This window comes from Corythoichthys intestinalis, chromosome 9, assembly GCF_030265065.1.
Source record: "Corythoichthys intestinalis isolate RoL2023-P3 chromosome 9, ASM3026506v1, whole genome shotgun sequence".
NCBI lineage: Eukaryota > Metazoa > Chordata > Actinopteri > Syngnathiformes > Syngnathidae > Corythoichthys > Corythoichthys intestinalis.
The window spans coordinates 24,830,236-24,855,319 of record NC_080403.1 but is presented as its reverse complement, the minus strand read 5'-3'; the positions used below and the strand labels follow the sequence as shown (position 1 = coordinate 24,855,319).

Sequence of the window (25,084 nt, the reverse complement as noted above, 5' to 3'; positions counted from 1 at the left end):
TACCATGTCTACCATATCTACCATAACATGCGGGCGTAGTTTGTCGGCTATCGGCTACAACATGTATTATTGGAGCTACCTAGCATCGCGTTTGCTCGGCGTCACAACTTTCTTGCCTCCTCCCCGCTCCTGCTCTGCTCTGTCGTCTCGGTGAGTCCGTCTCCCTCAGACTTTTCGACCAATATAGTAACGCATAGTAACGCATGCCTTTCCGTCCTTAGTAACGGTAACGGCGTTGCCAAGATGAGAAAAGTAATTAATTAGATTACTCACTACTGAAAAAAATAACGCCGTTAGTAACGCCGTTATATTGTAACGCCGTTATTAACAACACTGTATACCACCTACCCCCTAACATATTCAGGGTAACTGGTAATCGATCACAGAAGAAATTAGGTCAGGGTTGCCTAACCCCGTCCTCAAGAGCCGCTGTGGGTCCTGTTTTTGTTCCTACCGATCGAGCACCGACCATTTAACCAATGAGGTTTCTGCTAAAACAAGCAGCACCTGACTACAATCAACTGACAACACTCATGCACCAGATTGGTGCAAAGGTGTCGTCCTGTTTTGTTGGAAAGAAATCCTGCACCCACTGCCGCCTGATGTGGAATAGTTTAGGGCCACCTGCCTGAGGTGAAAGACAGTCTATGCCTTGGACTACTCACCAGACAATCCAGAGGCACACTGTACATTCACAGACAAGCATTCACCCTTACATAATCACTGTGGAAACTTAAACCCGCAATGCCTAGAGAGAAAACACACAAAAAGAACCACTATGCCATCAGTGCCTGGCAGTTGAGTAAATATAGAAAATAATACATCTCATGTTACAGGAAGCAGACACAGACGAAAACCAGGGCTCTTTGGGATTCGAGGAATTCTGTTCTTTCTACAAGATGATCTCCACGCGCCGAGATCTCTACCTTATTATGATTTCCTACAGCAACCAAAAAGAAGTAATGGACCTCCACGACCTCGCCCGCTTCCTGGAGAACGAGCAGAAGGTACGATGACAGAGTTGAAACTTTTGTGTGCTGGTCAACCCCTGCTAATTGGCAGTTGGTGTAATTTCCACTTAGCTTAGCCTATGGACAGGAATCACAAAAGAGTGCTTTCACAACAGTAACCATAGACTTAATGGACTGTCATTTTGGCATGAGGATAAATTGTTGGGCACTTACTGTACAGTGAGGAGACTTAACAGTAGGGTAGTGGGTGAACTAGAAAGGCCTTTGGGTTGAACAATAATTAACAGTCTCATTAATAAACAATTTAGAATCTCAATAAATCTAACGTGTGCTTTTGAAATGTCAGAGAAAGACAAAGTACTCAACTCCACTCAGGAAGGAGATCTAAACTTGGACCTCCGATGGGAGATGTGCTATCTAAGAGTCATATTACTTTACTAGTCATTCTCAAAAAATTAGCATATTGTGATAAAGTTCATTATTTTCTGTAATGTACTGATAAACATTGGACTTTCATTTTAGATTCATTAGACTCAACTAAAGTAGTTCAAACCTTTTATTGTTTTAATATTGATGATTTGAGCAAAAAAGTCAATAAAAACCAAAAATCCCTATCTCATATCATGAAAAGGTACTCTAAAGAAGCTACTAACCTTTTTTTTTTTTTTTTTTTTACCTGTCCTGTTCAGCTGTTTGACACAGAGAATGGAAGTCTAAGCGCCCGGGTTGTCTGAACAGTTTTAATGTTTCACATTGAGAGTCTGATATACTCCCCAAGCGCAGCCCATTCCTCCTCCCGCAGCCCAGCAAAGGAGTCATCGTCCTCCCCCCCTACTAACCTAATCATCTGAATCAACGAATTAACTCAAAACCCCTTCGAAAGATTCCTGAGGCTTTAACAAACTCCCAGCCTGGTTCATTACTTAAAACCGCAATCATGGGCAAGACTGCCGACCTGACTGGTGTCCAGAAGGCCATCTTTGACACCCGCAAGCAAGAGGCTAAGACACAGAAAGAAATTTCTGAGCGAAGAGGCTGTTCCCAGAGTGCTGTATCAAGGCACCTCAGTGGGAAGTCTGTGGGAAGGAAAAAGTGTGGCAGGAAACGCTGCACAACCAGAAGAGGTGAACGCACCCTGAGAAAGATTGTGGAGAAGGGCCAATTCCAGACTTTGGGGGACCTGCAGAAACCTGGAAATAGGCTACAGGTGCCACATTCCCCAGGTCAAGCCACTTTTGTACCTAAAACAGCGGCAGCGGCAGGCTACAGAGAAGCAGCACTGGACTGTTGCTCAGTGGTCCAAAGTACTTTTTTCAGATGAAAGCAAATTTTGCATGTCATTCGGAAATCAAGGTCCCAGAGTTTGGAGGAAGACTGGGGAGAAGCAAATGCTAAAATGCCTGAAGTCCAGTGTCAAGTACCCACAGTCAGTGATGGTCTGGGATGCCATGTCAGCTCCTGGTGTTGGTCTACTGTGTTTTATCAAGGGTAGGGTCAATGCAGGAGATTTTGGAGCACTTCATGCTTCCATCTGCTGAAAAGCTTTATGGAGATGAAGATTTCATTTATCAGCACGACCTGGAACCTGCTTACAGTGCCAAAACCAATGGTAAATGGTTTACTGACCATTGCATTACTGTGCTCAATTGGCCTGCCAACTCTCCTGACCTGAACCCCATAGAGAATCTGTGGGTTAATGTGAAGAGGAAGTTAAGAGACACCAGACTCAACACTGTGGATGAGCTTAAGGCCGCTATCGAAGCATACTGGGCCTCCATAGCACCACAGCAGTGCCACAGACTGATTGCCTCCATGCCACGCCACATTAAGCAGTCATTTCTGCAAAAGGATTCCCGACCAAGTATTGAGTGCATAGCCGATATAATTACTTGAAGGTTGACCTTTTTTGTATTAAAAAACACTTTTTTTGTATTGGTCGGATGAAATATGCTAATTTTTTTGGGTAGGGATTTTTGTTTTTTGTTGACTTTTTTGCCAAAATCATCAATATTAAAACAAAAAAAGGCGTGAACTACTTCAGTTGTGTGTAATGAATCTAAAATATATGAAAGTAACGTTTATCAGTACATTACAGACAATAATGAACTTTATCACAATATTCTAATTTTTTGAGAAGGAGTAGTATTTATGTTTTGTATGAGATGATGAAACCATAGTCTGAATTGATAAACAGAAGAATAGATGGAGGCACCCTTCTGGACACAGATGAAACCAAGCACGTAACTGTTTACTGCAGAAGTCATGTTTGTTTGGCAGATGCAAGGTCTAACCAGAGAGCACCTGATGGAAATCGTGGCCAAGTTTGAGCCATGTCCTGTCAACCTGCAGCGTCTGGTTCTGGGAATAGATGGTATCAGTCCGACATCAACTAGAAAAGCATCCGTTGACACCAATTTAACTCCTCATTCCATCCAGGTTTTACGAACTACATGCGAAGCCCGAGCGGAGATATTTTCAACCCAGAGCATAACCAGGTTAACCAGGACATGACACAGGCACTGGGCAATTACTTCATCGCCACTTCGCACAACACCTACCTGACCGGAGACCAGTTGCTATCGCAATCTAGTGTGGAGATGTATGCCTACGTTCTCCAGGCTGGTTGTCGCTGCGTGGAAGGTGAACCTTTTCAACCTGATACTCTGGTAGACATTGTTTTCGAACTTTGCATAGAACAGCAAAGTAAAAAAGATTTAAACGACAAGAGATAATCCAGTGAGGTGCGCTATGAATGACTGAGATCTTGGGGTCTTATGAAACAGAAAAAATAGACAACATTTGAGCTCTTCATACTTGCCACTTTTTCATATCCTTCTGCAGTGGACTGCTGGGATGGGCCAGATGGCGAGCCCATCATTCACCACGGCTACACATTGACATCGAAAATCCTTTTCAAAGACGTCATTGAAACAATCAACAAATATGCCTTCACAAAATCACAGTATGTGCTCATTCAATTGAACAAGCCAGAAGAAGTGACAAAACAAAACTGATTTCACGTTTGCCTCTTCTGCAGGTATCCAGTGATTTTGTCCATAGAGAACCACTGCAGTGTGCCTCAGCAGAAGAAAATGGCAGAATACCTGAAAGAGGTGCTACAGGATAAACTGGACCTGTCCAACATCAACACGCATGAATTCAGGAAGCTGCCTTCGCCAGAGATCCTTAAGGGAAAAATATTAGTCAAGGTAAAGCTGTTAAAAAAAACACTACAATTAACTAGTAACTAGCCAACTGGGGTAACTTTAAGGTCAAACGCAATCACATTTTTGGACTGAGATCATTCAAACAAACATATCTACAAAACTTACTTTTCCACCAACTACTTAAGCACCTAATTAGCCTTTTATAGTAGTTATAGTTAAAGATGTCCCGATCGATCGGTCGGGTCCGATCACGTCATTTTCAAAGTATCGGAATCGGCAAAAAAATATCGGACATGCTTTTTTTTTTTAATATACTGTATATATATTTTTTATTTAAATAGTTTTCTAATTGTATTTCACATTACAGACAAAATGTCTTACACTCATCCAGAGTAGTTTTGGCTTAAAGTAGGGCTATCAAAATGATTGCGTGAACGGCGGTAATTAATTTTTTTTAATTAATCACGTTAGGTAATTAATGCATGCGCTGCACGACCCATTCACGCATTTTCGCCTTCAATCTATAAAGACACCTTTTTACCTATAGATAGCGCTAAAAGGAAGCGTATAATGAGTAGAGAGAATTTTGACAGCCTTTAGAGCCATTTTTATGTGGCTAAAGCCTAACAATACCTCTCTCAGCAAATAAAAATATCATGGGAGGCAATGTGGGGAATAAAGGTAGTAGTTGATCATTTTCTTAACACCCTATGTTCTTTCCCAACGCAGAGAAGATATATCAATTGGTGCCCCTACGCACAGTCATGGTTGCACTTCCCATCATGCATTTGGGCATAAGTTTATTTATTGTCATAATAAACAAATACAGTACTTATGTACTGTATGTTGAATGTATATATTCGTCCAAGTTTTATTCATTTTTTTCTTAATGCATTGCCAAAATGTATATGACCGGGAAAAATTATCGGGAATGATTGGAATTGAATCGGGAGCAAAAAAAAAAAAAAGCAATCGGATCGGGAAATATCGGGATCGGCAGATACTCAAACTAAAACGATCGGGATCGGATCAGGAGCAAAAAAACATGATCGGAACAACCCTAGTTATAGTACCTACTTAGTGACAGAGCCACTCAACTGCCAACCTGCTACATGCCTTTCTTCCTGGCAAACAAACTACTTACCTTTCTACCCACTGACTGACCTGACTACTTACATAACTTCTCACCTACAGAGTTACTTGCCTACCTGTATATCTGCTGCGACCTGCTACCTTACTAGTGTTGCGCTCAAGACCACAACCAAGACCGGACCAGGATTTGTCCAAAACCAAAAGTCACTTGGGACCAAGTCAAAATCAAGACTTTTGGAAGAGAGGACCTAGACTGAAATATTGGGCAAAGACCAAGACTTAATAGTTCGGGAGTCGAGTCCAAGATAGACAAAGAGCTTCATAACGTCGATCGAGTGCACACCTGTACAAGTTACAGAAATACAGACATACTGTAAATACCTACTTGATAGATCCTCATCTTAGTCCAGATTAGTGCTGCAACGATTAATCGATGAACTCGAGTATTCGATTAGAAAAAAAATATTCGAATTAAATTTTGTTGCCTCGAGTATTCGTTTAATTAAAGTGGCGTTGTAATGGTTTATTTTGAAAGTGTTTGCATTTAGTTTTATTGATTAGGGTGGATACACTGCTGTCTGGTCTGCCTCTTTTCACATGGCTGGATCCAACTGCTCCCTGTTAAGACCAACGTAAGCTAAGTTTTTGTTTGAGCTAATGCTTTTTTAAATGCATTTATAATCTAGTTTATAGGTATATTTAGCCATTTTTTGTTTTGTTTTTTTTGGTGGGAATGTGTGTCTGAACCAATTGTTTAGAGCATTTAAAAAAAAACTTTAGCATTTTATAGCGTTTAGGCTAGTGGACTTTTTCTATGCAAGTTAGCCAATTGTTCTTTTGTTTTACATAGATTCTCATTTTTTAAAAATACATTTATAATGTTTGAGGTTCAGCTCAGGTATTTTAATTTTTTATGTTCCTTATCTGATTACTGGATTATATGAACTAACTAGTCCATCAATAAATCGACTACTAAAATATACGATAGCTGCAGCCCTACATTGATTGACTGAAAATAGTTCAATATTGGATTAAATGTCTTTTTTTGTCATGTATATTTATAATAGCTCTTTACCTAGAAAAAGAAAAAAAAAAGTTTTATCCGATTACTCGATTAATCGATAGAATTTTCAGTCGATTACTCGATTACTAAAATATTCGATAGCTGCAGCCCTAGTCCAGATTTCAGCAAGCAGACATGTGTTGCATTTCAGGGAAAGAAACTCCCAGCAAACCTTGATCCGAATGCCGAGGAAGGAGATGTGTCTGATGAAGACACTGGGGATGAGGAAGAAGAGTATGACGAAGAAGATTATTCCCAGGCAAATTTACTTGCAACATTAAAATAAGTTTAATTGAATGTGTCCTGTTTTTAATGTACAACACGACTCTTTCAGGAAGAAAACTGTGGTCTAGCTGCTCGACAGCCAAAGAAGAAGAGGCGCTTCGGCAGATCCATCATGAGAAGCTTCAAACGCAAGGTCTTCCTTCTGGTTTGGATGGACTGGATGCCCTCAGAACATTTAAAAATATAACATATGTTCATGTTGCAGAGAAAAAAGAGAATGCGAGGAAGGAGTAAGGTCAGGTCTGATGGAGAGTCTGACTATAGCAGCGGCAGTAGGGACAGGACACAAATAGTTTATCATCCAAAGTAGGGCTTTTTGTTGGGCTTTTTAAAAGCAGCATCATTCTATTTTTTTCATTTCTATTTTTGTTTTCAGGAAGAGGAAAACAATGAGGTTGTCCCGTGCTCTGTCCGACCTTGTCAAGTACACAAAATCTGTCCGGGTGCACGACATAGAAACTCAAGGTACCCCTCATTTTACTATGAGACCTAGCAATGGTAACAAACTGTTATTTGGAAAAACTAATTTTGTATTTTGTCCGGCAGCCTATACAAACAGTTGCCAGGTTTCGTCGCTCAACGAAACCGTGATGAATCAGATTGTGCTGCTGAAGCCTCGTCAGCTGGTGCGCTTCAACCAGCGCCAACTCCTGAGAGTCTACCCGTCCAATTACAGGGTGGATTCCAGCAACTTCAACCCGCAACCCTACTGGAACACAGGGTGTCACATGGGTATAATGAAATTACATATAATTGTATGAGTATGGGACTCTGAATTTATAGGTCTTTTTCCAGTGGCAATGAACTATCAAACAGAGGGTCGTATGCTCGAACTGAACAGAGCCAAGTTCTCAAGCAACGGAAACTGCGGCTACATTCTGAAACCTAAAATCATGCGTAAAGGTATGCAAATGTTCACCTGCATTAGTTGACGAGCGTGAAGAAGGGTGATGTTTGGTTTTTGTTGTTGTTTGTTTTCCAGGTGCCTTTAATCCCAATTTGGAAGATCCACTTCCAGGGCAGAAGAAGATTCAGTTAGTGCTGAAGATCATCAGTGGACAGCAGCTTCCCAAACCTAAGGACTCCATGTTTGGAGACAGAGGAGAGGTCAATATACATTACTGCACTGCCTAGACTACTTCTTTTCAATCTGTATGGATACGGTTTGATATTTTTATGCCTCTTTTAGATCATCGATCCATTTGTAGAGGTTGAGATCATCGGTCTACCTGTCGATTGTACAAAGCAGCAGACTAGAGTGGTAGATGACAACGGTATGTAAAGACAGTATTTTAGCAGTCAGATGAGCTTTTAATTGATGAAAATACTTCTCGTACACTATATGTAAGCATACCAGGACTTCGGTGAAATAAATATAAGATGATGTATGAACGCAGTATTATATTGTCCCTCAGGTTTCAACCCCATGTGGGAGGAGACTCTTGTCTTCCACATTCTGATGCCACAGATCGCTCTGGTACGTTTCCAAGTCTGGGATCATGACCCTATTGGGCGGGATTTCATCGGTCAGAGGACAATATCTTTCAGCAGTATGATGCCAGGTGAGAGCCACAGAATCTGTAAGTAATTATCTGAAGTAAATGAGATGCCTTTGTCGTGAACTTGAAGGTTATCGGCATGTGTACTTGGAAGGGATGGCAGAGTCTTCCATCTTTGTTCACATTGCTATCATCGATGGGAAGGTAAGCTTCATGCAAAAATACTCATTTTGAAGTTTTTGAATAACTAAACATTTTATGTCATAGGTAAAGCCAGCAAATGCTGTACAAGTGGCCAGAAAGCACATTCAGAAAGCAGCCCAGAAACACATGAAGGGACCCCAAAGGCAGCCGTCCCTCGATTCCTCCGTCCAGTCCTCCGAAGACTGGCCCCCCTTGTATCTCCGCAAGGACGCCGACTGCTTCTCCCAGGACAGCAGGAACGAAGAAATGTCCCCTTTGGTGCAAGGGCCCGCCGCCAGGGCAGCCATGCACAGAGGGATCATGAGTGAACCCGTGAGACGTGCCCACCGAGTCAAAATTCATGAGCCAACACAGATGAGGAGAGGGATCTTTAGTAAGATGTCTTCTACAGATTCAAACAGAGTACCGGCATTTCTGCTTCAAGAGAGCTTTGACCTGGACAGCCCTTCACGCCCAAACAGTCCTATCGAAGACAGACAGGATCCCGTTGCAGTTAATTTCAGTCATCCGCAGTCTTTGCCTGAAGCTGATGAGTTGCAAACACTGACCCCATTTAGAGAAGAGGAGCCTGAACCCTCTGTGGTGGCTGATGCAGAAACAGTGACTGACACAGATCCACCGGGGGAACCTCCGCCTGCAGCTCCTCCATCGATACCACACCATCCCCTATGTTCCGAAGCAAAATTTGTACCTCTTATCCCTCCGCCTTCCCCAGCTCGCGTCAGAAGAACATTAGAGGCACCTGCCACCCCCAAGCCCTCCACCCCAATACGAACTAAAGTGCGCTCACGCAGTTGCCCCCGAAAACCCAATATCTCCCCTGTCACACCCATGGTAGACCGCAGATCCGCTTTCCGTTGGCAGACTTGGCGAGTCCAGAGCATGGCCGAGGACAGCGACCACCTAGTAAGAACTGTACCCAACGGCCTGTGCTTGTCTGACAGTTCGTCTAGCAGCGGGGGCAGCTCAGACAGCCTGGAGTTCAGAGATGCCCCCGTTGCGGCAGGTGCTGAGCAGTGTGATGGCACCCTGCAGAGGGAGATGAAGGCACTTTTTGACCAAAAACTGAGAGCAATTAGATGCACATCCCCACTTTTGTTTGATGTAAAAGGATCTGAGAACACATTTGGGCCTAGGTAGGCTTTGTTACCACTAGTTAGTCTAACAAGGTGCAGTGGTACATCGACTTAAAAAAATTGTGTCCAGGATTATAACAAAATTACAAATAACCACCTCATTCGTGAATTTTGTGTACTTGCATGCTTTTTTTTTTATATTTCGGACAAATACAAGTCTAATAAAAATATCACTATTAAGCCATGTGGTGGCATTTTGCTGCCAAGCGCATAGGTTAAAAATAGATGAGCTTCATTTAGGCCGGTCATAGCTTAGTATGCTTTTCTGTCATCTGTCTTATCTGTTTTTGAATCCGTGTCTGTTACTCATTTTCTTCATAGGCAGCAGGGTTTTGTCCCTATCCCTTGCTAACAGTACACATTCACGGTCTTTCAAATACGAACATACATATTCCCCAGCAGAACAAACTGAAATGCCGGGTATTGAGCTGAACAAAAACAAAAAGACATTTTTTTAGAGTGCTGGCCAATTGAGAGAATTTTTACTGATCTTTCAAATCCTATCGAATATTGTGCTTTATGACCAGGCAAACATGGAGACTACCATATAAGCAATTATATCTACAATTCCTGATTCCATTTTGTTTTTTTGTTTATTAAAAATTGATAACAGACTTTTTGTGAAAATATATACTACTGCATTAATATTTCTGGCGGCTACTGTCTGTAAAGTCTGAAACTAATTTTGGCCTAAAATATAAAACAAAAAAAATTTAATAATCATGTCCCGACAAAACAACATCTCTTTACTGGCACTCAGTCAAGGCACACTGATGCCAAATAGCATGAACAAACGTGATGTGGTGAAAACAGGTCACAGAAATTATCTCAATGTTACCACAGTTGGGTTAACCTTGTCTGGCCGACTTTGAAATAACTGAAATTCTTCGGTGAAAATGCTATACTGTTTTGCAAAGCACTTAATTTGTCATCCAGGTCCTGAAATAGAAAAGCAGCCTTCAAATAGATGAAATTCTAACAAGGAATAAGTTCCTTTATTGGCATGTCATAGTAAAATAAAATGCTATACTGTTTTGCAAAGCACTTAATTTGTCATCCAGGTCCTGAAATAGGAAAGCAGCCTTCAAATAGATGAAATTCTAACAAGGAATAAGTTCCTTTATTGGCGTGTCATTGTAAAATAACAAAATTTGTGTGACTGTTTTTATTTTAAGCTTCCTTAAATTTCTAGAAGCATACTAGTAGCAATTGTTTACATATAGTTCATAGTTAGAGATGTTAATTGTTTGAGTATTTGTATTATTGTTACCAAGCCATTGATTATGTATGGGGTTTTAAAAGAGTTATAGGCCATCAGAAAGGGTCTTTTGTCAGTGTGTGAAGAAAGATTCTATGCCTTTTCTGTCTCTTTTTCAGCAGGCTCTTGAGCTCGCTTTGTTGCACTGTTGTTGTCGTTTTTTCTGAAACGCAGGCTGAGTTCTTCAGTCAGCACCCGGCAGAAGGATTTCTGTGGGCAAGATGTATTGAAACACAAAAGAAAAGAAACGTATATTGAGGATTTTCATTGTATCTGTGACTTGTGAGTTTTAAAATGAGAAAATCCTGAAAAATATGAAACTGTTTGCATCATCAAAACTGTGATGTAGTGTATTTTTTTAAATAGCTAATATCAAATATATGTTATAACCATAGGCGGAGTTTGACTTTTGGGGCAGGGGGGGACAACATGATGATGACCCCCCCCAAACGCAGTATCAGCAATAAAATTAACTTACAAGAATATTTATAATAATAAGTTGACAGTGTTTTTTGTTTCCCATCATTCTTGAGGGGGATTCTAAATCAGACTGCTTAGGCAATACTTTTCGCCAAGATCATCATCCATTAAATATGGTACGCCCGCCGGTGTCGTGCCAATGTAGTTACCCCAATCATAAATTGTATCCCCTGGGCAGAGCCATATGGAGGTAGAAATGTGTCTTTATTATTCAATCAAAAAAAGTTGCTTCAATCAAAATACATATTTTCAACCAAAAAAAAAGTCGCTTAAAAAATGTGTTTGAATGCAAAAATACATTTGAAACTAAAAAAAAAAAAAAATGCATGTGAAAGCTATTTTTCTTTGATCTTTTTATTTGATTGAAGTAATTTTTTTGTGTTTGGCCCAGATTTTGGCTAGGACATTTTTGTCTTTATTATTCAATCAAAAAATAAGTTCCTTCAAAACAAATATATTTTCAAAACGAAAAATCTTTTCAATCAAAAAACGAAAAATTTCAATCATGGAAAAAGTTTCTGAATGCGAAAAAATATTTGAGATGGAAAAATTTGTATTTGAACACTTGATTTTTCATCAAAAACGTTTTCTTTGAAGCAATTCTTTTTGTGTTTGGGCAATATTATGGGTAGGACATTTGTGTCTAAATCATTCAATCCCAATAAAAGTTGCTTCAATCAAAAAAAAAAAAAAAATTCAATCAAAGAAAAAAATCATTTAAAAAAATACAATTGCCCTCCCCTAATTATTTATTCTTATTTTTGAAAATTATATGCAAAGCAAATGACCGTCTCCAAGTTGCTAGTCACATGATCTGTTCGAAAAATAATTTTGACCCATTAAAAATATATAGTTTTTGTTCATTTCATTCATTTTTGTTGCATGCAATGACACTTTTCGGCCAGCAGGGGGGTGCCGTCCCCCTGCCCCCCCCTTTAAATCCGCTTATGGTTTTAACAGGTTTGATAAATGTCAAACCCCCCCCCCCAAATCAATTCATACCTTCTCCTCCTCCGCTCTGCTGCGACTCCTGGAGGCGAGCTCCAGCACAGCCAGCAGCATTCCCAATGTCAGGCCTAGCGCGAGCACGGCGAACATCCCCTTGAGACTATGCGGATGCAAAGCTGTCACCTTGGCCTTGTCCTCCAGGCAGCTGCTGGCCCACCATTTGCTCTGCAGATAAGCCAGTTCGCCTGCCTCACTTAGCTGCAGGATGGCCACGCTCAGGTTCTTTATGATGGGGGATCCTTGGAGAGAAAACTCAAGGTTATTTAGATCAGAGATGTCAAACTTATGTTTGTCCTGGGCAACATGTTAGTTCTAGTTTCCATCGGGGGGCCATTATGTCTGCCAACTAGAGCAAAATCAACAACAACAAATCGATTATCAAATGAATCCACAACGATTTTGAGAGTTGATGTATCTTTTTGTTTTGAGCCTCAAGATAGCAACTACTGTATGTTCTCATAAATATTTCAATATTTACATAAATTAAAACCAAAAAAATTATCATTTTGTCTTTTTAAATTAAAAACGTAATATTCTCTTTTTTTTATGTTAATCATTCACTTTGCCATTCAAAAAAATAAAAATGGAAAAATCTGTAAAAGAAAAAATTACATATTTTTAAAGTTTTTATTTTTTTTATGCTTGCATGCAGTAATTATGACCCCGTCCCCCCAAATGTTTGGAGTAAGTAAGTAATAAGTAAAACTTATTACCCAGGGGCCAATTGCGGCTCAAGGTTGACAATCCAATTGTAGTATTAGTTATACCCGCATGTATTTTGCTATGGTGAACAAGAACAAAAAAACATGAGTAATTTTCAATTTAAAATAAATGAATTAAATTAAGGATTCATTTTGTAGGGGGCGGTCAATTGATTAAATAGCAATAAATAATAAAGAATTTTTTAAAAACCCGCAAATTAAAAAAAGCCACGAGTAATAAATATATACACAGTGATCCCTTATTTTTCACGGTTAATGGGGACCAAAAACCCCGCAATGGGTCAAAAACCGCAAAGTAGCGTCCCCCCCCCATTTTTTTTTTTTTTTGTGTGTGTTCAATGTATTTATTCAGATTTATCATTGGAAAGAGATACACATAATACGTCTTTTCAGTTTTTTCCCCCAAAGTATAATTAAAAAAAACTTAACATAAACGTAACTTAACTTAAAACTTATAACGTATAGAGAATATACTGTATATTTTAATAAATGGTTTTAAGCACTTCAAATGTTACACGTATTAAACAGGTTACTGTCCCACTGAATTATTTTTAAACAAGAATTGCGTAGAAAAATGCTTTTCTTTATTAAATGCTTAAATGAGTGAGTCCACTCAAATCCGATCATGCTGCTCACTTGCACACAATGAGTTGCTACAGAAAATGTTTAACACGCCAAACGATGATTGACACATGCGGGGCCTTGAAGTTTTGGCTTCCAAGCTTCTCTGGCAAGATAAAACCTTAACAATCAATCATCGTTAACTTTAAAAAGCAACTCCAGTGCGCTGCTTGACCAAGAAAAGCAGCAGGAGGGAGAGTGAGAGACTACATGATCGGATCGGGACAGCTCTATAAAATACTGCATTTGTTTATTTATTATTTAATTGAAAAAAAAAATCTGCAATGGACTGAGGGCGTAAAGTTTGAAGTGCGAGAATAGCGGGGGATCACTGTCCTATATCATTTTCAATAAAATCAAATTAATTAAAAAAAAAAGGAAACTAGAACTTAGAAAAATGAATTAAAACAAATTAATTCAAATAAGTGTGGCCCAGCCTGTGTGTATTTTGCTCTGGGAATTTTATCCATTCGTTTTGTTCTGTTCCGTTTCGGTTATCTCTTCCGACCTCACATAGCTTAACTCTTTGGCTGCCATTGATGGCATGAGACCTCCAATCCATTTTAACTGGGAGTGGCTGGAAGCAATCAATCGATGGAATGATCGCTCTTCTACTAATTTCCACAACACATGACCTGACGTGACCTGGGCTGACAGTGAATGAGTTAAACTAATAATAACTTTTGAAAAGATGTCCACTGTAGTGACCAATGTCAATGAAAGGGCGAAATATTTGGTTTTTTAAAAAAAGAGGGAACATTTTCATTAAAAAGTAAAAACAAAACTAGCAAAGAAAAAATGTACAAGTAGGATTCGATCATTCAATGAGGACCACAGATGTATTTCGGTTTTTTTTGCGAGAAACAAACAAACCAAAATTACACAGCAGGCCGGATCTGTCCTTTCGTTCGACACTTGTGGTTTAGATGAACATTAATTTTCCCATTAAATCCCATCCTGTAACTTAAATTTAAAGAATCATTTCTCACCAAGAGTGGCGGCGATGCTGTATCCCCTCATGCCGACCACCTCATGCGCTCTGACCAGGTCGCAGTGGCGTGCCACTGCTAAGTCCAGAGACACAGACTCTCCAATAAAGGCAAAGTTGCCTTCCTTTGCGCGCCGGATTCCTTCATCCATGGTCAACACCAGACTTTTACTTCTCTCCATGTGCTCGAAAATCCTGCGATACACTGGGTTGTCCGAATTCTGGGCGAGAAAGGAAAAATGTGTGTTTAATTCTTTTCACCACTAATAAATGACAAAGCCATTCTCCATGTTTACCTTGAAAAAGGCCAGCGTAGAGGAGGCACTCAGGCAGCCATACTCGATCACATCCTGTTTGGCCAAGTCTTCAAAGCCTTTCACGTTCAGCTGGGTGGATTCAGGGCTCTTGGAAGAACTGAGGTTCGAGAAATAACAAGCCAATATGACCATAGCAAAAAGCCACCAGCTGCAGCAGATGACGCGTCCGGAGAAAGCGCGGGGATGTGGACCGGCACCTGTCAACACAATACAATAACTACTGTAATTTACGGACAAGAAAGCTCACTTGATTACAAGCCGAAAATTTAAGGAAAAAACCTATACATACACCCCACCTGACTATAAACAGCAGGTGTCCACGTTTTAATTTGGGATATTTACAGACAAAGATGTTACAGAGATATATATGAATATATTAGAATATATAAAAATATATTTTGCGAGACACCACCAGCCCCAATCGTCTTCTATCAAACATTTAAATAAATAAATAAATAAATAAATAAACTTTTAAAAAAACAGGTCACTAAATTTACAAAGAAGAAATAAAATCTACTTTAGCTTCCCTTCTAAACTTCAAGCGGACAAAGTCCACCTTAAAAAGTAATTGCATTTATGTGGTGCAGGTGTCTCTAATCTGCGGCCCAGGGTTCAATTGCGGCCCACGAGAAAATACTTTACGGCCCATATTTGAGAACCATTTGTAGCCTTAGAGCTGCCCGCACGTATTTTGCGATGGGCCATAAAAAAAAATCTATAAATAATTTGAAACGAAATGAATGTATTAAAGCAACACTATGTAACTTTTCAGTTTTGGTCGATTTTAGCGACGATTTAGTGACCAGTGGACAGAAGCGGAAGTGTTTTGCCTTAAGAAAGACTTTGTTTCCCATGAGGACCAGCACTCCATTTCCCATGAGGACCAGCGCACACCCGCAGTTTGGTAAAATTATCAATAAATCAAAAATCAATCTCCCGGTCGCCTGCCGACGGATTTAACAACATTTCTGTTTCCAGCGGCTCTGTGAAGAATGAAAAGTAATAAGTTAATAAATCCTGTTGTGGCTAAACAATAGCATATGACAGTTAGCAACCGTGTGGCTTAGTGTGGGTAATCCCCCCACCCCTGCCGAACTTCTTAGCGCTAACGAGTTCGGTTAGGGAGAGTGAGGGAGGGGGTGGCGTTCATGCCAGCAAGTGAAAGTCGGGCCAATGTTTTTTCTGTATATCCTGGTAGCCTTCCTCTTTTTTCCTCCTCAGACAAATCTTTTTGTCTCTTTTGTTGCTCTGCCATCCTTACAAAATTCGTGCGAAAGCGTTCGCATCGACTTCTGTTTTTATAATAAATGGGGAAAGTGACGTACGCCGGAAAGCAGGGGTCCCAAAACTTTTTCCTGTGAGGGCCACATAACTTTTCCCTTCTCTGATGAGGGGCCGGGGTCAGTTTGTAACAGAAAAAGTGTGACGATTGCAGGAGTGCCTAAATGTAAAAATGCATTGCTTTTCAGAAAGCCACAATCAAATAACCCTTTCTGGATTCTTCACGGAACAAACGTAGAGATGAGATGAGATGATAATAAATAATAATAACACTATTAATTAAATAGATAACAACCAAATAACCCTCTCTGGGTTCTTCACAGAAAAAAGCCAAGAAATAAATAACACTATTGAAAAGACAAAAAAAAAAAAAAATGTTCAGGAGGCCGGACCAAATGTGGAGGCGGGCCATATCCGGCCTGCAGGCCGTAGTTTGGGGACTCGTGTCGTACAGCACTCAGCACATTTATAGTTTTTTTTTGTGTGGCAAGGTTCCTGCAACCCTCCTCAAAATTAATTAGTGTTGGTGAAAGCGATACAGATACCCTCAAAATATAAAAGAGGTGTCATCCAACTAATTGTCAGTCAGCATATTATCACAAATGTTATGAAAATATTTTCTAAAGGTTGAAAAGTTCCCTAGTGTTGCTTTAATTGGAGGATCCATTTTTTAAAAAATCAAGTATTTAAAAAGTAATACATAAAAAATAATTTTGAAAAACAAATTTAAAAAAAATACATGATTAATATAAAATATAAGTCATTTTTAAACAAATAACATTAATTCTAAAAAATGAAAATCTAAAAAAAAAAAAAAAAAAAAAAAAAATTTCATTAATAAAGACACATTTCAAAAAAGTATGGCCTGTGTGTATTTTGTGCCGGGAATTGTACTTATACCGTATATTTATTTTTGTTTTGTTTTGTTTTTATACATCTCTGCTGACCGCACACAGCATAACTCTTTGGTTGCAATTAACGGCGATAGTAGGAGTGTGACAAAATATCGAAATGGTGATATATCGTGATACTTTGGATCCCAAAAGGTTATCGATATGCTCCTGCCAAGAATCGAGATATCGTTTTAAAAAGGTGTCAATGTTCAAAAAAATAAAAGGAACCAACAAGTTGCTACCAAAATCTTCCACCATAATAGTGTCTCAGTTAACTATATGGCTTCCATTGACCGAGTTGGATGCCTAGTCCGTTAAGAGACTGGGAAGGGGGAATGAACGGTCGTTCATTCGAAACCATTCTTTCCGATTTTCGGGGCATTTAGAGGTCCCTTTCTGTTCATTTGAGGGCATTTACAGGTCATTTCCTGTTGAGTTTGAGTCACTATTCCCGGGTCACTTCCTGTTCTATAACCCAAAATCAACAGAAAGTGACCCATAAAATGCCCCAAAATCAACCGGAATTGACTGAAAATAACAAGTAATGACCTGAAATGGCCCAAAATTACCTTGTTGCCTGACATCCCATCCATTTCAACTGGTAGAGGGGGGAAGCAATCATTTGATGGAATGATTGATTCCAGGAACAGAAAAAACAATAAATCTGTGTATTCAAAGTTCACAGTTGCAGCGGAGTGGACCAGAATGAAGTGGAGCTCCAAGTAGAAGAGGTGGTTTATCATCTAAATTCTACAACGACACTTCCGCAGAGGCAAACGGCGCCTGAAACCCAGCAAACACCAGAATCGAACAAAAGCAACCATTCAATCATTCAATGGAATGATCACTTCCAGCCCCTTCCAGTTGAAAAGAATTGGACGTCTAGTCCGTCAATAGGTGTTTTCAAAATCAATTTCCCTCTTTTAATAAAACCAAAACACATACTCAGTGACCTGTGCTGACAGTGAATAAGTTCAGCTAATGCTAACTTTTGAATAGCTGCCCACTGTAGTGACCGCTGTCACGAAAGGATTAATAAAAAGCTGAGTCAAAAGGCTGAAGATGAACATAAACAGCTGAAACCTCAATGATGCCCATCTGAGATGTTACCTTGTAGCGTTAGCGCCCCAACAGCATACCATAGGCTGTGTGGAAGGCTGAAAGTGTTCTGCTCACTTTGAGGTTGACTCCACTCACTCGGGCTCACTCTGGAAAAAAAAAACAAATATATCTGTGTCAACAGTCACTATCGAGCAAGCTATTAGCCATTTAAAGTGCCTGTGACACCATTACAAAAAAATCTTAAATAGCATTATTATGTGAATTAATATCATATTTTGAGGTGATTCAACTATATACAACAATTTTGCAAAGCGCAGATGACAAGAAATGAGTGTTTCAATCTGCCCTTTTAGCTTCTCCTGTCATAATAGCACTCTGGTGGCGCCATCTGGGTGATGACGTCACCAGAGTAATGATTTCAGCTGATTTGGATTTCAGCTAGAGGAGGAAGGTTCAGAACAAGAAAAGTGCGTCAGAGAGCAGCAAAATGTCATCATTTTTTTATCTCTCTACTCCAATATTTTTACAGGATATTCTTTTTATCTAAGTATTTTTTTCCCCAATTGCTAAAAAAATTGTATGGTCGTGACAAATAACAGTGGTGTGCTAAATGGAATATGAAATATTAAAAATACATTTATTCTGTACGACGGGGTAAATTACTGCCTAATGGTCAAAACTGTCGAGTTCTTAAACCTCCCGAACGGTATTTTATGCCACCGGAGTTAGTCGGCTCTTGTCATTTCCCTGCGGGGACTCAGAGACAAGGAAAGAGTGTAAACAAAGGAGTGTGAGAGCTGTGCTACATGCTAACCCGAAACGGGCGGCTCTTTCAAGTCTCTTCCTTGCCTTTCGAAAACTAAAACTAACACAAAACTACCCTGACTCATGTCACAAGCAGCGGGGGGGGGGGGGGGGGGGGGTCATAGCCTTCATCGATCGACCAGCCCCGGCGGCGAGCAAGTTTTGGCTCGTCGTTGAACACCGAAAATAGCGTATTCTCGCTGGACAAACCGGTCGACGTCGGAGCGCATGGCTGCCTGAGCCGAAGCCGAGGATAGTGCTCTCTCGGCGGGCACACGAAGAGGGCCGAGAGGGATGGAAGTCTCTACAAAATTGAGAACCGCAGACATGAGCGCGTGACTGCCAGAGCACGGATGCTCATCGGCCGGCGACCATGGTGTGCGACAAGCCGCCAGTCGTTGGCAGAGGGAGGCGGCCACTCCCGCCTTTTCAGTGGACAGGGAGCATTGTCAAATGCAAGCCGCCTCCATATTAAAACGTGTGCCATGATCCCAGTATTTGACGTAATATAAAACACGAAGTTTACTCACTTCCTTTTCCATCCAATGGTCGCACAGTTGTCGGACTTGTTTTGCCCATTCTTCGCGGTGAACGGGATCTTTTGGAAACCCAAAAAGGCTCACACGCCTCAACTTGGTGCAGCAACAAATGCCTGCAGCACATTGGGCTGGCGTGATGCGAAAAATAAACGAATTAATCCGCAAAATCAGCTGAATCCGGAGTCCTTTTGCATAATATAGTAATGCCTGTATTGTGAAGATGATTAGTCCGCTGACGTCACATTTGCCTTCTTCCTCAATCCAGACACTGTCCGGAAGTCACTCATTTTAATGGTGCAGGATTCAAAAAATTGAATAAATATATTGATCGCTTCCACACACATCCAAGCCATCATTCAGGAGCATAATACACCGCGTAAAATATGAAATGAAATGAACATGCTTTTTGCTGTCATAGGCACTTAAAACCATGATACCATACCATATTACCAACCTTGCCACTATAGCGAAGCAAACAGCAGTTCCCAGGTAGGCGATGATGATACCAATCCAAGTTTCAGCCGAAAAGGGAGTGAGGAAATCAAAGAATCCGGTCCCCTCTGAGATGTCCTTCCTCAGCAGGATGCTTATTCCTGTCTGCATGAAGGGTTTGCTCATGCCGACCGCCTTCTCCCGAGCGGCAGTGAGGGTCAACGGAGCGATCGCCAAGTCAGCCTCCTGCAAGGAGCGTTCAAATGAGGCTTGACCAGAAATATCCAACACACTTTTTCAGTCATTTTCTTACCCCTCGCACCACTTCGCCAACCATCCCATTCCAGCGCCCGTTGTCATCTTGTCTGCCGTAAGAGCCATCCTTCACCAGATGCACTTTGTATTTGAAGTCCAGTTTTTTAGCTACTTCTGACAGCAAGTCCATGCAAAAGCCTTCCAATTGTGATCCTTTGGGCATTGTGTAAGGCTCTTGCTAAAGTATGTGAAAAGGTTTGCTTGTTATACTGAATTGCACCATGACGAACAAAAAAAAACATGACAAATGAAAGAAACGAGGGTTACCAGGATTGTAGTAATTCTCAGCTCGGATTGGGCTGATAAAGGGGGAGACAATTAGATACACTTAGGCAGTTATTTCTTTTTCATCATGAATATCTTTATGATAACTGAAGAAAAAGTACCGTAATTTTCGCACTATAAGACGCACCTGACTATAAGCCGCCACCCACCAAATTTGACACGAAAACGTCATTTGTTCATAGATAAGGTGCACTGGACTATAAGCCGCAGCTGTCCCCACTGTATTCTGGGATATTTACACCAAAAGATCTCAACCGGTAACACTTTGACAGCGGCATCATAAGACTGTCATAAGACCAAATGAACCACAATAAAGTTTTAAACCAATTGGTTGCAAAGCTTTATTGCCTCAAAAAGCTTCATTTGGCCATCACTGCTGGGGGAGACAGTAAACCTCTGCTGCCACCTGCTGTCAACTCTGTTTTCATCCAACATGCCTCCTAGCATGCATTGTAGCGCTAGAGATGTAAATAACAAATCAAAATTGTCTGTGCGAATTATTTCTGCAGTTACTGTTCCAGTTGTTTCATTAATTGCTAGTTATGGAATTTGCTAACAATTTATTTGACTTTATATTATTGTGGTGCCATTAGACTGTCATAAGACATCATAATTATAACATGACACTGCCATGAGCATTAATGAATGCATATGACAGATGTCATTTCGTGTCATCCGGCAAATTATCTCCCTTTTAAATGGATGTAAAGGATCCAAGCTGGACATAAATGGGAGTTAGTGACATAATTAGCCGGATGACACTTAATGACATCTGTCAGAAGCATTCATTAATGCCCATGATAATGTCATTTCATAATTATCAGGGTCTTATGGCAGTCTTATGACGCCTTTGTCAAATAAAGTGTTCCCTATTAATCAACAAATAAGCCGCACTGGACTATAAGTCGCAGGATTCAAAATGAGGGAAAAAAGTAGCGGCTGATAGTCCGGAAATTACGGTAGATAAAAATCTGACATGTTTACTAAGTATAAATTGTCACTGTCAAACAGAATCCTCATTCAAGTTGGTAACATACCTTACAAACAAAGCCGCTCAAAACCTATGTTCAATCGCCAAGTCAGCACCCTTAAAAATAGCTAATTTATTACACTGTTATGCAGATCTTTCAAGTGAGTTAACACAAACTTGAACTATTTTCAACAAGTTATGACAATGAGTCAATCCGTGTACGGATACAGCAACAAGATGACATAACTAGTATCTGGGAGTACTAAGAAACAGCGTACCAATGCTGCGCAATATGTACACTTTGGGACCTAGTCGCTAACCGCCGGTCGCCTTACCCAAGATGGCCGCTAGCTACATACGGCGCTGTAAAAAAAAGGAGCGCTTGTCGCTCTTCTGAAGACAATGCTAGATGTTCAATCGTAAGCTGTGCTATCATCCCTCTGCTGTGAATTTAAATGTGTTTATTACTTCTAGATGTCCAATCTATTTGAAGTGGCAGTGTGGCAGCGAATTAACGTTTGGGCGTCTAGCGCCATCAGTGGCAATCAATGAGTTAAGCAGGAGAATTACATAAGATTCACGTGAGTATGTAGAAATTTAGTTTTTTTTGTTTTTTGTTTTTTTTTAAAAGCTATATATTAAAAAACAACAACAACGAAACAAACAAACATGATATCAGTGTTGAATCAGGCAATACCACACAGTCGGGTATAGGGGTGTGACAAGATATCGAAATGGTGATGTATCGTGATACTTTGTTTCCCAAAAAGGTTATCGATATGCTCCTGGTTTTAAAAATGTGTCAATGTTTAAAAAACATAATAAAACAAAACAGAACCAACAAGTTGCTACCAAAATTTTCCACCATAATAGTGTCTCATATAACTCTAAGGCTGCATTGACGGTGCACGACGCCCGATTCATTTAGACTGTTCGTTCATTCGAAACCAGAGCATTCACAGTCATTCTGTCCGATTTTCAGGACATTTACAGGTCACTTGTGGTTCATCTTAGGGCATTTACAGGTCATTTCCTGTTGAGTTTGAACCACTGCCTATTCATTTGGGTGATTCCCAGGTCACTTCTTGCTCTGTAACGCAAAATAAACAGGAAGTAACTGAAAATCAACAGGTAAATGACCTTTAAAGGCCTAAAATTACCTCATTGCCTGGCATTGGCTGCCACTGACGGCCTTGGACGTTCAATCTGTTTGAAGGGGAGGGATGGCAGTGAATGAACGAATGTTCATTTGCTGCCACCCTCCTAGTTCAAATGGATGGACGTGTACTAGTGATAAACTCATTCCAAATCACAGCAGAACCTTGTTTTTCTGTTTATTAGTTGTTGGTCAGAAACTCATTCTAGGATATTCTACAAATGTATCGATAATCATTGTATCGCCATGTCGTCAGATGATCGTTATCGTGAGCTTTGTATCGCAAATCATATCGTATCGTGAGGTTCCCACTCTTAGTCGGGTATCAGAACAGTATCAATTCAGTTTACAGCTGATCTAGTCGATTAAACTGCTGCTTACCGAGATCAACTTAAATAAAATCTTCAGATCTTCAAACTTAAAATCACCGGGCCCTAATATATTCATGTACAGTATGTAATCATCTAAATAAGGATGCTAAAATATAGGTTGCCATTAAAAGCCTAGCAAAAAATAATAAATCCAGATTAGATCCATACAATAAAAAAAAAGAGCACAAACAAAACAAAAGACCAACCAGTATTTAACATTTAACATAAACATATTTATTCAAATATGGATAACACTATGTAGTAGTTGTTTTTTCTACTGTATGTCTTCTGCTGTACTCCCACGTTTTAAAAACAAACATTAGGTTGAATGAACTGCCCATAGGTGTATGTATGAATGGTTGTTTGCCTGTATGTGACTGTTTAATGTATGGCGAGCCATCACAGACGTATACCATATCTTTTGCCAAAAGTCACAAAGATTGAAAAGGCTCCAGCTCACCCATGACTGTGGCGGTCTAGCCAGCCCAGATAAAAAGAACAGCAACAACAAGAATACCGCTCGTGTTGCCTTGGCTCATGTCCTTGATGTAGCAAAATCAAAGCGTTCTTTGTGCACTTGAGATGAACACTTGGAGGACACAAACATCTCCTTCCTGCGTCCCGTTGATATGACCACTCCAGTCTCCTTGTTCAGGCTACACTCTTCAGTCCGCAGCAGCGTGTCCATTCAAAGGATGTCAATGTCATGGCACTTGGACATGAGAGGCCAGTCAAAAGAGTATCAAGAGCGCCGGTCTGGGCCAAGGCCCTTATGGGTCCTCCTTTTCAAAGAGATGACACTAATACAAGCACTTCCAACCCCATGTCACTGAGACACACAAGGCCCTTTGTATACACCCCCTGCTTCTATACTGATGATTTATGACTATTTTCCATGAAAATTTGACTGTTTTCTTCTTTCTCAACAGTTGGACAGGATGCTGAGCAACACTTTTGATGCAAAGTTGACAGATTAAGCATTTATGTCACGTCAGGGCAAAAAACACATTGAGGAGTTTGGAGACGGGCCACAGCAAATGGCCTAATGTTGTAATCGGGTCACACTTTGACATGTTTGGATACAGGAATTAAAAACACCATATTTTTCCACATTATCTGAACAGGCTGAACATCCAGCCATGTTCTATACATCATCTTATAGCAAGTTTGGCCAGGAGAAGCCTCCACACTCATATTTACACCTATAGACAGTCCACGTTTTCAATGAACCTAGTGTGTTTTGACACGAAATAAAGCCTGAGTACCTAGAGCATCCTACGCAGTCCTCACCACTAGTAAACTTTGATAGGATTTCATTTCCTAAATTTATGAACAAAATTATGACGCCGTGAAGAAAAAATCGTATATGTGTTATGAATATTTCTTTTGTTTGAGACTAATTTTAGAGTCTGCTGACAAATGCACATTCTGGTATGTTGGGTTATCTGTGCAAATTCCTTACCTGCAGTGCATGTCCCAATCTTGAAGAAGAACCCAACAGACCATAAAAAGAAGACAAACAGCATCCTGATGATTTAATGTTGCCTATCCTATGATTAGGGAAAAAAGGTTACATATATCTCTATTAATCATAATGTGGTATGCAAAAAAACAGGTACAATGACGTAAATCTCCATTAATCATACATATGTATGCAAGGGCAGTCTACCTTTATGGGGCGTCCTCACCACTGGACCAGACCGCTTGTCTAGGATGTCGGATAGTCAGATGACAGAGTGAAAGTGTGATGATTGCCAAATTGGTGAAGATAGCCAGCAGTCATGCTGGGTTGGTGGGAGGGGATTGTGAAAGAATTCTCAAGTAGTGGGAGGAATTTAAAAGGGGACATAGCGTGGGGAAATTATGACCTGTTTACCAATCAAGAATTAAATTTGAGGAATTTATTTGTAACATTTTATAAGACAATTGACAATTTTATTAATTAAATTAAATAAATAATTAAAAAAAAAAAACTTGATTAAAGTCCTGGTATCCACATATGTGAACATGATATTTTGGGTCATGTAGACCACATTAATATTTGGTATAGTACAAGTGTGGCCTATATGACCCAAAATTTGGCGCCCACATATATTCTGTATATATTTTGTAAGATTAAAATGATAAATTAATAAAATGTGAATAAAACAAAATTACAAATAATA

At 40.0% G+C, this 25,084-nt stretch overlaps 2 protein-coding genes across 4 annotated transcripts in view; one reads left to right on the top strand and one right to left on the bottom strand.

The window, feature by feature from the left end:
* Positions 1 to 11,340, top strand: part of plch2b (phospholipase C, eta 2b) — a 16,317-nt gene extending 4,977 nt beyond the window's left edge. The window contains exons 5-20 of one of the 2 annotated variants that reach the window (XM_057845376.1): positions 837 to 1,007; positions 3,249 to 3,342; positions 3,408 to 3,611; positions 3,813 to 3,933; positions 4,009 to 4,180; positions 6,445 to 6,552; positions 6,628 to 6,711; positions 6,784 to 6,884; positions 6,955 to 7,043; positions 7,125 to 7,310; positions 7,374 to 7,481; positions 7,561 to 7,685; positions 7,768 to 7,852; positions 7,994 to 8,140; positions 8,208 to 8,281; positions 8,345 to 11,340. In XM_057845376.1, the coding sequence (XP_057701359.1) occupies positions 837 to 1,007; positions 3,249 to 3,342; positions 3,408 to 3,611; positions 3,813 to 3,933; positions 4,009 to 4,180; positions 6,445 to 6,552; positions 6,628 to 6,711; positions 6,784 to 6,884; positions 6,955 to 7,043; positions 7,125 to 7,310; positions 7,374 to 7,481; positions 7,561 to 7,685; positions 7,768 to 7,852; positions 7,994 to 8,140; positions 8,208 to 8,281; positions 8,345 to 9,421 (2,946 nt within the window). In that variant the 3' untranslated portion in view covers positions 9,422 to 11,340. Of the gene's footprint in view, positions 1 to 836; positions 1,008 to 3,248; positions 3,343 to 3,407; positions 3,612 to 3,812; positions 3,934 to 4,008; positions 4,181 to 6,444; positions 6,553 to 6,627; positions 6,712 to 6,783; positions 6,885 to 6,954; positions 7,311 to 7,373; positions 7,482 to 7,560; positions 7,686 to 7,767; positions 7,853 to 7,993; positions 8,141 to 8,207; positions 8,282 to 8,344 lie in introns of both variants that reach the window. The other variant, XM_057845375.1, reaches the window with a different exon arrangement.
* Positions 9,592 to 25,084, bottom strand: si:dkey-183j2.10 (probable glutamate receptor). 2 transcript variants are annotated; one of them, XM_057845383.1, is made up of 10 exons: positions 24,589 to 25,084; positions 24,382 to 24,469; positions 20,405 to 20,436; positions 20,136 to 20,315; positions 19,845 to 20,068; positions 18,096 to 18,193; positions 14,791 to 15,008; positions 14,496 to 14,715; positions 12,158 to 12,402; positions 9,597 to 10,885 (listed from the first exon to the last, which is right to left on the bottom strand). In XM_057845383.1, the coding sequence occupies exons 2-10, from the start codon at positions 24,443 to 24,445 to the stop codon at positions 10,769 to 10,771; spliced, it is 1,398 nt and encodes a 465-aa protein (XP_057701366.1). In that variant the 5' UTR covers positions 24,446 to 24,469; positions 24,589 to 25,084; the 3' UTR covers positions 9,597 to 10,768. The 2 variants fall into 2 exon arrangements, with proteins under 2 accessions (XP_057701367.1, XP_057701366.1); XM_057845384.1 differs by lacking the exons at positions 24,382 to 24,469; positions 24,589 to 25,084 and adding an exon at positions 23,380 to 23,717 and having other exon boundaries at positions 9,592 to 10,885.